General features: G+C 43.3%; 1 protein-coding gene across 2 annotated transcripts in view; it reads left to right on the top strand.

Annotated features, from left to right (window-relative positions):
* LOC121553321 (ryanodine receptor 2-like) overlaps positions 1-16,358 on the top strand; it is a 96,226-nt gene extending 79,868 nt beyond the window's left edge. Inside the window, exons 86-94 of one of the 2 annotated variants that reach the window (XR_006657919.1) lie at positions 1,576-1,636; positions 1,925-2,071; positions 2,180-2,314; positions 2,868-3,024; positions 3,279-3,343; positions 5,911-6,011; positions 8,865-9,379; positions 15,978-16,029; positions 16,127-16,158. Coding sequence is in view for 1 of the 2 variants with exons in the window: in XM_041866348.2 (XP_041722282.2) it covers positions 1,576-1,636; positions 1,925-2,071; positions 2,180-2,314; positions 2,868-3,024; positions 3,279-3,343; positions 5,911-6,011; positions 15,978-16,029; positions 16,127-16,222 (814 nt within the window). In the remaining variant the exon portion in view is untranslated. Of the gene's footprint in view, positions 1-1,575; positions 1,637-1,924; positions 2,072-2,179; positions 2,315-2,867; positions 3,025-3,278; positions 3,344-5,910; positions 6,012-8,864; positions 9,380-15,977; positions 16,030-16,126 lie in introns of both variants that reach the window. The other variant, XM_041866348.2, reaches the window with a different exon arrangement.
* Positions 16,359-16,933: the final 575 nt, after the last annotated feature.

Genomic DNA, 16,933 nt, shown 5'->3' with positions numbered 1-16,933 from the left:
GGTTAGCTAGCTAGCAAATTTTTGCCATATTAGCATAGATGTGATATGAGTCAAAACGCCTCCAAACAAGACATGGTATCAATAACAAGATAGAACTATCTGAAACGAGCCACCTACGATTCCCCACATGGCAGCTTCTTGTCATTGTTGCTAGCTATCTGACCATTCAGAATCATAATGCCACACGGACTTCTGCCTGCTCAATGCACGCACATCATTTTCGTGACGTTGCAAGCCAACCCATCTATAGAATCCCCACAAATGTTTGTCTCTAAACTAAATAGAGTATTTCATTGTTATTCTAGATACGCTTTAAGGATGTTTGGCTTTACAAAGAAAACATTACCTTGTATTCAGCAGCACTTTGAGCATTATCGTCTAAAGCGACAGCACTGATGTCAGGCGTGGGTGTGTCTGTGTGTATCACTTGCTTGAAGAAATGAGATTAAAACAGAATGTGCAGTACTTTACATTCTGAAGTGTCTTGACAGAAGGTGGCAGTAATGACCAGTTTGAATCAGGTTGTATTGCAATATTCCAATGTGTTTTGTAAATGGTTATGACAAATTATAAAACAGGATGTGTGAGCCAAGATATCATTGAATCCTTTTGGTTACATATCTGAGGAATATGTGATATTCAAACTCAAGGAGTTCTATGTTCAGTACAATATACAGGTAACCTAAATAAAGGAAACACCAACATAAAGGGTGTTGGGCCACCACGAGCCGCCAGAACATCTTCAATGCACCTTGCCATAGATGGTGTCTGGAACTCTATTGGAGGGATACGACACCTTTCTTTCACGAGAAATGTCATAATTTGGTGTTTTGTTGATGGTGGTGGAAAACGCTGTCTCAGGCCCTGCTCCAGAATCTCCCATAAGTGTTCAGTTGGGTTGAGATCTGGTGACTGAGACACACACACACCCTTAAACCCCCTATGCTCCTTTGAGACCCCTCTTGTAAAGTCACTCAGATCTCTTCTTCTAGCCATGGTAGCCAAAATAATGGGCAACTGGGTATTTTTATACATGACCCTAAGCATGATGGGATGTTAATTGCTTAATTAACTCAGGAACCACACGTGTGTGGAAGCACTTGCTTTCAATATACTTTGTTTCCCTCATTTACTCAAGTGTTCCTTTTATTATGGCAGTTACCTGTATGAAGAAAGCCAGTATGAGGGTTAGTGTTCAGGCTGGAATGAAAGGCGGCCGGTGTGTGGGAGAGAAAATATCTGTAGAGTTCAAAAAGTACTCTCTCAAAACCATGAAAAGGAATAACCCAAGGAGGCCGATATGCTCCGTTCCTTTTGAATTTTTATATAGCACCTTGCACTTTCACTTTTTGTATTCCTTTGAGCATGAATTAAAATAATTGTATTATTTTTGCATATCGGCCTCCTTGGGTTATTCCTTTTCATGGTTTTGAGAGCGAGTACTTTTTGAACTCTACAGTTACCTCTATGACTCTCATATTTTTATTGAGGGTGTCTCCTTAAATGAATAGACCAGACAGTGATGGATCCATGCCTAAGAAGACTGACTAGATATCTAATTGATGTCTTTTTCAGATTAAACTCCATTGATGCCAAGTATCAGATGTGGAAACTAGGAGTAGTGTTCACTGACAACGTAAGTAAAGCAGCTGTAAGTCGCTCTGGAGAAGAGCGTCTGTTAAATGACTAAAATGTAAATGTAAATGTATACTTTATCGTCTTACTGTGTTCTATATATATATATATATATATATATATATATATATATATATATATATATGATGATGACTCATCCTTACATACAGTATGTGTTTTATAGTCTTTGTTTTCCATAGATATTTATGTAGATCATATGATGATAGTTGCTATAGTGTCTGTGATGTACCCAAGCTGTCTTCCTGTCTTATCTCGTGTGTGTACACAGTCCTTCCTGTACCTGGCATGGTATATGACCATGTCTGTCCTGGGTCACTATAATAACTTCTTCTTCGCTGCTCACCTGTTGGATATTGCCATGGGCTTTAAGACCCTAAGAACCATCCTGACCTCTGTTACCCACAATGGCAAACAGGTACAGTATAGACAACTGGAAAACCCTGTTGCCGTGTGTGTGTGTTTGGAGGGGGGGGGGGGCTTTAGAGAGTATTAAATCCCATAATGCTGTATATGTGTTTGTCAGTTGGTCCTGACTTTGGGGCTGCTGGCAGTGGTGGTGTATCTCTACACCGTGGTGGCCTTCAACTTCTTCCGCAAGTTCTACAACAAGAGTGAAGATGGAGAAGCTCTGGACATGAAGTGTGACGACATGCTCACTGTGAGTTCAGCACATTTAGTAGCACATGCATGCAGACACGTGCACACACACACTCACACATAGTCTAAACTAGCCAAGGAGTCTGATAAGCCAAGGAGGAGGATTTCTGGCAGTGATGCCCATAGTTGAGGTGAACATAGCCTTAATGCCCCTCTATATCCACCCTGGATTGATGGACACTTGGATTAAGATAACCCTCTCCAGCTTGAGCTGGGCTCTTTGTCTCACTGGGAATTAATTCTCTACTTTATAATGGCCTTGTCTGTTTTATTTCAATATGAATTTCACTGTCACTCACTGAGGACAGACAGACAGACTTGTTATGCTTTAGAAATGCATTGCATTACAATACAATACACCAGACTTGAAGGTTCACCGGTAATGTTAGTATGACACGTAGATATGTATATGCATGCAATATCTCAGCAACAACATGTTTAGTTAAAGAGTAAGATCGCTCAACTCGTTCATAATAAGAGCTGTGTATCCCCCATGGACTACCCCAGCAATGTTAAGTAGCAAAGTCAATTGGCTACTCCTACTTGTTCTCCAGTGCTATATGTTCCATATGTATGTGGGCGTTCGCGCGGGGGGTGGCATCGGTGACGAGATTGAGGACCCGGCCGGGGACGAGTTTGAGGTGGTCAGGATCATCTTCGACATCACCTTCTTCTTCTTCGTCATCGTCATCCTCCTGGCCATCATTCAGGGTGAGACAGCATGTTGACGATACATATACACACACACACACCGCATACACACACAAATTCTTCTCCATTATTCACCAGTGGGTCAGACAGATTTGTCTGTCTTGATGAATATTTCATATGCGATTGAGAATAGAGGAATGCTAATGTATCTGTTTATCCCTCCAGTATCTTATAGTTATCCTGTAACCTGTCACGTAATCATACACATGCACACATACTTGTGACACACACACTCATGTCTGTGTTTCCTGTAGGTTTGATAATTGATGCCTTTGGGGAGCTCCGTGACCAGCAGGAGCAGGTGAAAGAGGACATGGAGGTGAGATAAGTAACATGCTTTCATAAAAGCGTTCACACACACCAATGTATGTACAGTGGGGAGAACAAGTATTTGATACACTGCCGATTTTGCAGGTTTTCCTACATACAAAGCATGTAGAGGTCTGTAATTTTTATCATAGGTACACTTCAACTGTGAGAGACGGAATCTAAAAGAACAAGTATTTGATACACTGCCGATTTTGCAGGTTTTCCTACTTACAAAGCATGTAGAGGTCTGTCAGTTTTATCATAGGTACACTTCAACTGTGAGAGACGGAATCTAAAACAAAAATCCAGAAAATCACATTGTATGATTTTTAAGTAATTAATTTGCATTTTATTGCATGACATAAGTATTTGATCACCTACCAACCAGTAAGAATTCCGGCTCTCACAGACCTGTTCGTTTTTCTTTAAGAAGCCCTCCTGTTCTCCACTCATTACCTGTATTAACTGCACCTGTTTGAACTCATTACCTGTATAAAAGACACCTGTCCACACACTCAATCAAACAGACTCCAACCTCTCCACAATGGCCAAGACCAGAGAGCTGTGTAAGGACATCAGGAATAAAATTGTAGACCTGCACAAGGCTGGGATGGGCTACAGGACAATAGGCAAGCAGCTTGGTGAGAAGGCAACAACTGTTGGCGCTATTATAAAAAAATTGAAGAAGTTCAAGATGACGGTCAATCACCCTCGGTCTGGGGCTCCATGCAAGATCTCACCTCATGGGGCATCAATGATCATGAGGAAGGTGAGGGATCAGCCCAGAGCTACATGGCAGGACCTGGTCAATGACCTGAAGAGAGCTGGGACCACAGTCTCAAAGAAAACCATTAGTAACACACTACGCCGTCATGGATTAAAATCCTGCAGCGCACGCAAGGTCCCCCTGCTCAAGCCAGCGCATGTCCAGGCCCATCTGAAGTTTGCCAATGACCATCTGGATGATCCAGAGGAGGAATGGGAGAAGGTCATGTGGTCTGATGAGACAAATATTGAGCTTTTTGGTCTAAACTCCACTCGCCGTGTTCGGAGGAAGAAGAAGGATGAGTACAACCCCAAGAACACCATCCCAACCGTGAAGCATGGAGGTGGAAACATCACTCTTTGGGGATGCTTTTCTGCAAAGGGGACAGGACGACTGCACCGTATTGAGGGGAGGATGGATGGGGCCATGTATCGCGAGATCTTGGCCAACAACCTCCTTCCCTCAGTAAGAGCATTGAAGATGGGTCGTGGCTGGGTCTTCCAGCATGACAACAACCCGAAACACACAGCCAGGGCAACTAAGGAGTGGCTCCGTAAGAAGCATCTCAAGGTCCTGGAGTGGCCTAGCCAGTCTCCAGACCTAAACCCAATAGAAAATCTTTGGAGGGAGCTGAAAGTCCATATTGCCCAGTGACAGCCCCGAAACCTGAAGGATCTGGAGAAGGTCTGTATGGAGGAGTGGGCCAAAATCCCTGCTGCAGTGTGTGCAAACCTGGTCAAGACCTACAGGAAACGTATGATCTCTGTAATTGCAAACAAAGGTTTCTGTACCAAATATTAAGTTCTGCTTTTCTGATGTATCAAATACTTATGTCATGCAATAAAATACAAATTAATTACTTAAAAATCATACAATGTGATTTTCTGGATTTTTGTTTTAGATTCCGTCTCTCACAGTTGAAGTGTACCTATGATAAAAATTACAGACCTCTACATGCTTTGTAAGTAGGAAAACCTGCAAAATCGGCAGTGTATCAAATACTTGTTCTCCCCACTGTATCTCTAATGAGATGGAGATAATTAGACCATGTTTTGAAAAAAAGTTTTAAATTGCATTGGCAGATATAACCTGGGCTGTGGTTTATCAGAAAATACATATCTGCATCCCTATATAGCTTTAAATTGAAGTAGATGGGAACCTTTTATAGTCAACACTCTCACATGCATGTGCATGTGCACACACCACTTTAAGGAATAAGGTGTTCTGAAAGTCGGAGAGTATATTTCTGCATAATGACTAGATCTTGTGAAATGCAAATGTGTTAATTCCATCATTTGATTACTAGGGCTGTCAAATGTAGAAAATAAATGTAATCAAGTTAATCGCAGGATTTGCTGTGATTAATCGTGATTAATCGCATTGTTGAGAAAGCACACTTTAATCTCAATGTCAACTTGTTTTTACATCACATTGTAGATTTTAGTTGTATAGATTATGTATTTTGGATGTTTTCAATGTGTTTTCAATTCTTTCAGACAATGCGATTAATTGAGAGAAAATAAAAAATATTGCACTAAAATTACTACAAGTTAACTTGAGTTAACTGATTAACAGCCCTAATGATTATCCAGTCTAAAATGAATCAACTTTTACGATATTCCAAATTACTTCTAGAATATACATGAAAACAACTAAAGCAGAGTTAGAATTAGGGGAATGCATTCACTATCTTTAACACAATAAGTACTTGTCATGTTGGTTGTCTCTTTATGTTATTCACGTCGAACAATATGCATGTGCTATAAATGTGTTATGTAAATGTCAGATACCTCTCTCTTCCTTCCCTGTAGACCAAGTGTTTCATCTGTGGAATAGGGAATGACTACTTGGACAATGTGCCCCATGGATTCGAAACACACACTCTGCAGGAACACAACCTGGCCAACTATCTGTGAGTTGATACCTGCGGTCTAGTTTCACTGTTTGGTAACACTTTACTTAAACAAACCTCCCATACTGTAGCCTCGTGTGCCTGACGTCTAGGCTCCGGACTAACATGCTCACAACATTGTCATCCCACTATCACAGGAATGACATGCCTGTCATACGATGATTGCTGACATGTCATACCTCTGTCTTACACGACTTGTTAGCAGAACATTTTCTTATATATATATATATATATATTTTTTTTAAACCTTTAATGTGTGAAATGGGGGTAATTGCTTGTCATGTACTTCCATCAGATATTTGACAGGTGTACTGTAGTTTTGTAGGCAGTAATATGACCGTGATTGGGTATAGCCATTTAGAAGATCTGCTCTGTGATTAGCCAATGATTGAAGGAATCATTGTCATGTCCACATTTGACAGCATCTCAATTTATGTGGAGGTTCACATGTCCAACAGGAAATGTACAGTACCAGTCAAAGGTTTGGACACACCTACTCATTCCAGGGTTTTTCTTAATTTTTACTATTTTCTACGTTGTAGAATAATAGTGAAGACATCAAAACTATGAAATAACACATATGGAATCATGTAGTAACCAAAAAAGTGTTAAACAAATCAAAATATATTTTATATTTGAGATTCTTCAAATAGCCACCCTTTGCCTTAATGACAGCTTTGCACACTCCTGGCATTCTCTCAACCAGCTTCATGAGGTAGTCACCTGGAATGCATTTCAATTAACAGGTGTGCCTTGTTAAAAGTTAATTTGTGAAATTTCTTTCCATCTTAATGCGTTTGAGGCAATCAGTTGTGTTGTGACAAGGTAGGGGTGGTATGCAGAAGATATCCCTATTTGGTAAAATACCAAGTCCATATTATGGCAAGAACAGCTCAAATAAGCAAAAAGGAACGACAGTCCATCATTACTTTAAAGACAAGAAGGTCAGCCAATCCGGACAATGTCAAGAACTTTTAAAGTTTCTTCAAGTGCAGTCGCAAAAACCATCAAGCGCTATGATGAAACTGGCTCTCATGAGGACCGCCACAGGAAAGGAAGACCCAGAGTTACCTCTGCTGCAGAGGATAAGTTCATTAGAGTTAACTGCACCTCAGATTGCAGCCCAAATAAATGCTTCACAGAGTTCAAGTAACAGACACATCTCAACATCAACTGTTCAGAGGAGACTGTGTGAATCAGGCCTTCATGGTCGAATTGCTGCAAAGAAACCACTACTAAAGGACACCAATAAGAAGAAGACACTTGCTTGGGCCAAGAAACACGAGCAATGGACATTAGACCGGTGGAAATCTGTCCTTTGGTCTGATGAGTCCAAATTTGAGATTTTTGGTTCCAACCGCCGTGTCTTTGTGAGACGCAGAGTAGGTGAACGGCTGATCTCCGCATGTGTGGTTCCCACCGTGAAGCATGGAGGAGGAGATGTGATGGTGTGGGGGCACTTTGCTGGTGACACTGTGTGATTTTATTTAGAATTCAAGGCACACTTAACCAGCATGGCTACCACAGCATTCTGCAGCGATACGCAATCTCATCTGGTTTGCGCTTAGTGGGACTATCATTTGTTTTTCAACAGGACAATGACCCAAAACACCTCCAGGCTGTGTAAGGGCTATTTGACCAAGATGGAGAGTGATGGAGTGCTGCATCAGATGACCTGGCCTCCACAATCACCCGACCTCAACCCAATTGAGATGGTTTGGGATGAGTTGGACCGCAGAGTGAAGGAAAAGCAGCCAATAAGTGCTCATCATATGTGGGAACTAATTCAAGACTGTTGGAAAAGCATTCCAGGTGAAGTTGGTTGAGAGAATGCCAAGAGTGTGCAAAGCTGTCATCAAGGCAAAGGGTGGCTACTTTGAAAAATCTCTAATATAAAATATATTTTGATTTGTTTAACACTTTTTTGGTTACTACATGATTCCATATGTGTTATTTTATAGTTTTGATGTCTTCACTATTATTCTACAATGTAGAAAATAGTAAAAATAAAGAAAAACCCTTGAATGAGTAGGTGTGTCCAAACTTTTGACTGGTACTGTATATAGATGTCAATATATACTATTACATTTAATGTGGTGTTAAGCAGCAATGTGGTGTCCAACGCCTAAATGGTCGCTCTTAGCTCTCTTCAACAGTTTATTATTAATGTCAATATCAATGAGTCGTTTCATTATTTAGGGTATTTTATATAAGTTGATATTCATCTCTAATCATGTAAGACTTATTATTATATGAGTTGGAAATGACTGACATCGTTATAATTGGTGAGTCAATTATACAGGCCTCCCCATCAAAATTAGACGATACTTCCATAATAGTTTGCTAAGGCCAGCTAACATTGCATGTGGTTATGTAACAGTCGTCACTGTGCTGCTTAGCAGTATTGCTTCCTCGCTCACAATATCCTACCTGCACTCACGCTAGTGATGCGCGGGTTAACTCATAACCCACAGTCCCAGCGGTTATATCTGAGGGGCGGGTGGGTTTAGGGTCATGAAATATTGTGTGGGTGAAGGGTGGGTGGGCGGCAGGCGGATTGAATACAGAGAAAACTATACCTTAAAAAAATACATAAATGTGTCATTCTTGTGAATTTATATCTATAGGCTACATTAGGTTTTGCTTTCATTATTTTAGGCCATCTGGCATTAGTGCATAAGCCCAAGCTTTAGGGCCTAAATGTATGCAGGGCATATAGCCTAACGCTAACAAACTTTTGTACATCAAGCTGTTCCGTACATTTTACCATATTTTAGCGCCACAAAAACGTAATTCTTCCAGGTCAACTGTAATATTAATATCATTGTAAAGCACAATTTCTCCCCTTTCCAGCAAAATCAATGACGAGACCTTCATGCTGCCCGTCTCTTCATGATTGAAGAAAGCAATGGAGCTCTGCCGGGTCTTTATAAAAATGGAGGGTGGAGAAGCGAAATCTACTGCGTCAAAGTGAAAGGGGGATAAATGTTGTGTGGGGAACCGGCTTTTTTCACCCGATTTGTCCATTTTATCACCTCTAAAATGTAAATAAAACACTATAAAGAGTTTATATAAATGTCTCATTACATACCTATTTGAAGGTTTGTGTCAAAATTGAATAGTGTTTTTAGGGCAGCGCTAAATTTAACTTCATAATTAAACTGTGGGTGTCACGGTTTTTGAGTCATGATGGCTCGCAGTGATTACGCGAAAAATTAACAATTGATTGTTTTAACTATTGATGAACTCACGAGTAATTAACTTTACACTCACCATTGTTCATTTCTTGTTTTTAATCTGCGAGAGAAGCGCTACACCTGGTGGAAAGAGGCTGTACGGCACAGAATAAATTCTGACACGCCAGCGGGGTCAGTTTTTTCAACTTTTCTCCAATACTATTGATTCATTACCATGTCAATCAACGCTGAATCTAAATTTAGTTCACACCCCGGATTTTGATGCGAACACACAGTCGCTACAGTCCCATTAGTTTTCATTGTAGCCTCGTTTGAATGCCGCGGTTGCCCACATATGTACGGAACGGAGTTAGCTACCGTTACACGCCAATCGCCAAATGCTTTTGGGAACGGGCAGAAAAAGTTAACGTCGATCCACGGAGGCAAAAAGGACAATGTCGGAGTTTAATTCAATAGGAGAAAATCTGCAAAATGGAGAGTTGAAAATACAGAGAAGGGAGGGCCAGAAAAGTAATGTTTGGGAAAGATTTGGTGAAGTGGTAAAAGAGGATGATAGCAGTGCCGGCTATGTTATATGTGATGATTGTGAGGCGCAATACAAATTAGACAGTCACAAGACAGAGACGTCAAATAGGCCTATGGCACTTCAAGGGAACTGTAGCCTACTGTTCAGATGGGTTAAATGGAAACTGAAATCTGGACACTGACAGTATTCCCGCCACAACGGCAGTCACGAGTCATGACGGAAGTCAAATTCCCAGTGATCGTCGGTCACGTTAATCCCATCCAAAACTGTGCAAATGAATGGCGCTGATGGGTAGCCTACCCAATTTGCTAACGGCCTGGGAGTCCCTCTAATCCCTTCATGATTGAATTTGAATAATCTGAAGAGGTGAAATGGTGATGGGAGTTCTCCTGTTAGGAAATGGACACTGGAAAGCCCCAGACTCAATATGTATACATTTATTTTTAAAACCCGTTCCAAAAGGACCTAAAGGACACCCGGTCTGATCTGAGTGAGAGATGCAGCAGAAAAGCTAATTGTTTTGCTACTTTATTAAACCGGAGCAATTACCAAATGGGAGAGTGAGAGGCTCAGAGTGAGCAGATGTAGGCTATTAGGGAGTAGAGGCCCTGCGGTGTTGTGTGTGTGTGAATGTCGGTGAGTAAGACACGGAGGCTCAGAGCACCGGAGCAGGCACAGAGGGAAAGACTGCAACGACTTTTATCTCGCGCTAGACTAACTTCTTGCTAGTTATTTATCATCCCATCCGATTACATAGTATCTGTCTTGACTGCATCAAACCGAGAGAAACTAGCTAATTGAGGCTAGCTGTCACGATTGTTGAACGGAGTAGACCAAGGCGCAGCGTGATGAGCGAACATACTTTATTATCTTTAGTGATAACAAGAACAAAACAATAAACGAACAACGTGACGTCGTAGGTTAAACAACCAACACGGAACAAACCAAACGGAACAAGATCCCACAACTATTGTGGGAAAACAGCCTGTTTAAATGTGGTTCCCAATCAGAGACAACCAGCCACAGCTGACACTCGTTGCCTCTGATTGAGAACCACACTGGCCAACATAGAAATAGAACCCATAGAATATACAACACAGAACAAGAACACATAGAATCTACACACCCTGGCTCAACATATAGAGTCCCCAGAGCCAGGGTGTGACAGTACCCCCCCCCCCCCCCAAAGGCGCGGACTGCGACCGCGCCTCAACATAAACCAAACAGGGGAGGGCTGGGTGGGCATTCCTCCTCGGAGGCGGTTCCGGCTCTGGGCTTGACCACCACCCTTCAACCATCCCCCGTAGCGCCCCTGGTCCGGTCTGGCCCCGCTGGCTGGAGCTGGACTGGACATCGTAGGAGCGGATAGCTTAGGCTCCGGTGTGGAGCAGCTGACCGGTACCTGACCAGGCACCGGTGACCCAGGCACGGGTTGTGCCGGACTGACGACGCGCACCCCTGGCCTGGTGCGTGGAGCAGGAACGGACCGGACCGGGCTGACGATGCGCACCATTAGCTTGGTGCGGGGAGCAGGAACAGGCCGGGCCGGGCTGGCGACGCGCACCATTAGCTTGGTGCGTGGAGCAGGAACAGGCCGGGCCGGGCTGGCGATGCGCACCATTGGCTTGGTGCGGGGAGCAGGAACAGGCCGGGCCGGGCTGGCGACGCGCACCATTAGCTTGGTGCGGGGAGCAGGAACAGGCCGGGCCGGGCTGGCGACGCGCACCATTGGCTTGGTGCGGGGAGCAGGAACAGGCCGGGCCGGGCTGGCGACGCGCACCGTAGGCTTGGTGCAGGGAGCAGGAACAGGCCGGGCCGGGCTGGCGATGCGCACCATTGGCTTGGTGCGGGGAGCAGGAACAGGCCGGGCCGGGCTGGCGACGCGCACCGTAGGCTTGGTGCGAGGGGCAGGAACAGGCCGGGCCGGGCTGGCGACGCGCACCATCAACTTAGTGCGGGGAGCAGGAACGGGCCGGGCCGGGCTGGCGACGCGCACCGTAGGCTTGGTGCGAGGGGCAGGAACAGGCCGGGCCGGGCTGGCGACGCGCACCATCAACTTAGTGCGGGGAGCAGGAACGGGCCGGACCGGACTGGTGACGCACACCACTTGCTTGGTGTGAGGAGCGGGACTGGGTTTCGTCATAACCCTCCGCTCCCTCAGCTGCCTACACAGTTCCTCTCGCCGTGCCTCTACTCTCACTCTCTCCCTTATCGCCTCCAGTAGCTCCACCCTCTGAACCACTAACTCCTGCTCCCTCTGGACCACTAGCCCCCTTAACCTGGTGGCCTCCTCACCTAACCTCCAAATACGCCCTGTAGCTGCCTCCTGCTGCCCCGTCGCCCATGCCGTGTGCCCCCCCCCTAAAAATATTTTGGGGTTGCCTCTCGTCCGACCGACGAAGACACTGTTTACGCCGTTGCTCCTCTCTCCGTCGCGCCTCTACCGTCTCCTTCCATGGACGGCGATCCATCCCGGCCTGGATTTCCTCCCAGGTCCAGGACCCCTGCCCGTCCATTATCTGCTCCCACGTCCAGGCTGCCTGCTCCTGGACACGCTGCTTGGTCCTGGTATGGTGGGATCTTCTGTCACGATCGTTGAACGGAGTAGACCAAGGCGCAGCGTGATGAGCGAACATACTTTATTATCTTTAGTGATAACAAGAACAAAACAATAAACGAACAACGTGACGTCCTAGGTTAAACAACCAACACGGAACAAACCAAACGGAACAAGATCCCACAACTATTGTGGGAAAACAGCCTGTTTAAATGTGGTTCCCAATCAGAGACAACCAGCCACAGCTGACACTCGTTGCCTCTGATTGAGAACCACACTGGCCAACATAGAAATAGAACCCATAGAATATACAACACAGAACAAGAACACATAGAATCTACACACCCTGGCTCAACATATAGAGTCCCCAGAGCCAGGGTGTGACACTAGCCAAACATTACTGCGCTTCTTGCCGTCCTACATTTAGCAACACATGACAACAACTCCATTCAGATTATAGCCTAAATAGCAGACTACCTGTTGGCTTTTGGTCATTGTAGCCTTTCTTTTTCATTTCACTTTTAATTCTGTCATTTTAATTCCATCTTCCATTGATTAGATATCCCCTAACTTGCTTGCCACACAGGCAGAGCAGCAATGCAATTGACTCTCTCTCTCTCTGCGGGAAGGGTCAGAGCGCATGCCTTTTTAAAACACTTTTACAAATCATCAATTTGAGTGTACAAAACATTAGGAACATCTTTCTAATATTGAGTTACACCCCTTATTGCCCCCACTCAGTGTACGGTTGCATCATGCATCCCTTATGTTTTGATTTCAAAGATATTCCCAGGTTTATACGCCTATCACAACTAAATAAATAATGGATTTTATTGTGATGGTGTAGGCTATATTAAATGGATTTATTTGACTTGTTTAAATGTAGATGTTCCAAAGGCATACATCAGCAGCTTGTATGCGTATAACTTTTTGCTCGGGAACGAGTGGAGAAATAGGATTTATTTATTTCATCATCTTGAGAGAATGTGAATGTGCAGTTAGATACACTCTTAGAAAAAAAGGTGCTATCTAGAACCTATAATGGTTATTTGGCTGTCCCCATACAATAACCCTTTGAAAAACTATTTTTGGTTCTAGGTAGAACCATTTTGGGTTCCATGTAAAACTCTTTCCACAGAGGGTTCTACATGGAACCCAAAAGGGGTTCTATGGGGACAGCCGAAAAACAGTTTTGGAACCTTTTTTTCCAAAGAGTGTAGAGGTGCTATCTTTATAAGCATCATAAAAGCTGACAGTATTTCAACCACATAAAATATGCATCCAAGCCAAACTGAAACCTTATCAGAAACATGTTAGGGCATTTTCATAGCTTTGTATTTTCTTACATTCGGTCAAACTGATGTCATTTGGAAACTTTCCCATTTCTTTAGAGTTATTGCATTTTCTTCCCGGTCCCTAAATGTCTTTGCTCCACAAAAGAAGCAGAGATGATAGAGAACTTTACTGTGGTCAACTAGATTTAATTATAGACAAATTGATGAACAAATAGCCTACCAAAATGTTGGAAATTATAAACAGAAACTAAATCAGGCAAATAAAATCCTTCACCCCCGTCAATTGTTTTCCTGCTGTCTCTGACTGTAGCCTACAGCACATTTTTGTATATAAGCGGTTAGGGTCAGGTGCGGGCCTCAGATTTTCACTTTATCACATACAGTGGGGAGAACAAGTATTTGATACACTGCTGATTTTGCAGGTTTTCCTACTTACAAAGCATGTAGAGGTCTGTAATTTTTATCATAGGTACACTTCAACTGTGAGAGACGGAATCTAAAACAAAAATCCAGAAAATCACATTATATTTTTTAAGTAATTAATTTGCATTTTATTGCATGACATAAGTATTTGATCACCTACCAACCAGTAAGAATTCCGGCTCTCACAGACCTGTTCGTTTTTCTTTAAGAAGCCCTCCTGTTCTCCACTCATTACCTGTATTAACTGCACCTGTTTGAACTCGTTACCTGTATAAAAGACACCTGTCCACACACTCAATCAAACAGACTCCAACCTCTCCACAATGGCCAAGACCAGAGAGCTGTGTAAGGACATCAGGGATAAAATTGTAGACCTGCACAAGGCTGGGATGGGCTACAGGACAATAGGCAAGCAGCTTGGTGAGAAGGCAACAACTGTTGGCGCAATTATTAGAAAATGGAAGAAGTTCAAGATGACGGTCAATCATCCTCGGTCTGGGGCTCCATGCAAGATCTCACCTTGTGGGGCATCAATGATCATGAGGAAGGTGAGGGATCAGTCCAGAACTACACGGCAGGACCTGGTCAATGACCTGAAGAGAGCTGTGACCACAGTCTCAAAGAAAACCATTAGTAACACACTACGCCGTCATGGATTAAAATCCTGCAGCGCACGCAAGGTCCCCCTGCTCAAGCCAGCGCATGTCCAGGCCCATCTGAAGTTTGCCAATGACCATCTGGATGATCCAGAGGAGGAATGGGAGAAGGTAATGTGGTCTGATGAGACAAAAATAGAGCTTTTTGGTCTAAACTCCACTCACCGTGTTTGGAGGAAGAAGAAGGATGAGTACAACACCAAGAACACCACCCAACTGTGAAGCATGGAGGTGGAAACATAATTCTTTGGGGATGCTTTTCTGCAAAGGGGACAGGACGACTGCACCGTATTGAGGGGAGGATAGATGGGGCCATGTATCGCGAGATCTTGGCCAACAACCTCCTTCCCTCAGTAAGAGCATTGAAGATGGGTCGTGGCTGGGTCTTCCAGCATGACAACGACCCGAAACACACAGCCAGGGCAACTAAGGAGTGGCTCCGTAAGAAGCATCTCAAGGTCCTGGAGTGGCCTAGCCAGTCTCCAGACCTGAACCCAATAGAAAATCTTTGGAGGGAGCTAATAGTCCGTATTGCCCAGCGACAGCCCCGAAACCTGAAGGATCTGGAGAAGGTCTGTATGGAGGAGTGGGCCAAAATCCCTGCTGCAGTGTGTGCAAACCTGGTCAAGACCTACAGGAAACGTATGATCTCTGTAATTGCAAACAAAGGTTTCTGTACCAAATATTAAGTTCTGCTTTTCTGATGTATCAAATACTTATGTCATGCAATAAAATGCTAATTAATTACTTAATCATACATTGTGATTTTCTGGATTTTTGTTTTAGATTCCGTCTCTCACAGTTGAAGTGTACCTATGATAAAAATTACAGACCTCTACATGCTTTGTAAGTAGGTAAACCTGCAAAATCGGCAGTGTATCAAATACTTGTTCTCCCCACTGTATAGTCGGGCGGTTGTGGATGGGTTATTAGCAATTGCAGGTTAACAAACAGCTGACTCGCGCACCACTAGCTCACGCCCTCTGCCTTGCCAACACTTGACCGCCCTGCTTTACAACATACCAATTACAACAACCAGTTACGCCACTAAAAAGGATTCAATTCATTGGCGCCATTTCAAGCTGTGGGGTGAGTTTATCTGGTACGATCTGACTCAGTTACACTTACTGTTATGGTGTACTGTAACTTTCAACATATGTATTGCTACGTATACCGTACATTTTCAATACAGTAGAACGAGATTCCATTTCTTTGTTGTGAAAGCCTCATCCCTGTTTCCAAATCGTCCATGTTCTACTGCCTGTAATAGTGGCATGTTCAATGTGTCTCTCAACCTGTTCTCTCCTGACAGATTCTTTGTGATGTACCTCATTAACAAAGATGAAACAGAACACACGGGCCAGGTAATACTGCTGATATCCACCTATTCTGTGCATCAAGTTACATGAAAGATCATGATGTAGCCTAATATATTAATTCCTGTTGACTTATCCTTGACAGGAATCCTATGTATGGAAGATGTACCAGGAGCGATGCTGGGAATTCTTTCCTGTCGGTGACTGTTTCCGGAAACAGTATGAAGACCAACTCAGCTGAAGGGATAAGGGATATCTGATGTTTGTCATGATAATGTCATCATATAGGATGACACAGTGCCTTCACACCCCTTGACTTTTTCCACATTTTGTTGTGTCACAGCCCAAATTTTAAATTGATTAAATTGAGATTTGTGTCTCAGGCCTATACACAATACCCCATCATGTTGAAGTCGAATTATGTTTTTCAACATTTTTACTAATTAATTACAAATGAAAAGCTGAAATGTCTTGAGTCAATAAGTATTAAACCCCTTTCTTATGGCAAGCCTAAGTAAGTTCAGGAGTGAAAATGTGCTTAACAAGTCACATAATAAGTTGCATGGACTCACTCTGTGTGCAATAATAGTGTTTAACATGATTTTTGAATGACTACCTCATCTCTGTACCCGACATATACAAACATCTGTAAGGTCCCTCAGTCGAGCAGTCAATTTCAAGCACAGATTCAACCACAAAGACCAGGGAGGTTTTCCAATGCCTCGCAAAGAAGGGCACCTATTGGTAGATGGGTAAAAATTAAATAAAAAGCAGACATTGAATATCCTTTTTGAGCATGGTGAAGTTATTAATTACACTTTGGATGGTGTATCAATACACCCAGTCACTACAAAGATACAGGCCAGAAAGACTCACAGCTGTAATCGCTGCCAAAGGTGCTTCTACAAAGTATTGACTAAAGGGTGTGAATACTTATGCAAATTTTCAAAAC

Source organism: Coregonus clupeaformis, chromosome 37 (genome assembly GCF_020615455.1).
Source record: "Coregonus clupeaformis isolate EN_2021a chromosome 37, ASM2061545v1, whole genome shotgun sequence".
Lineage (NCBI taxonomy): Eukaryota > Metazoa > Chordata > Actinopteri > Salmoniformes > Salmonidae > Coregonus > Coregonus clupeaformis.
This window is presented reverse-complemented; position numbering and strand designations above follow the sequence as displayed.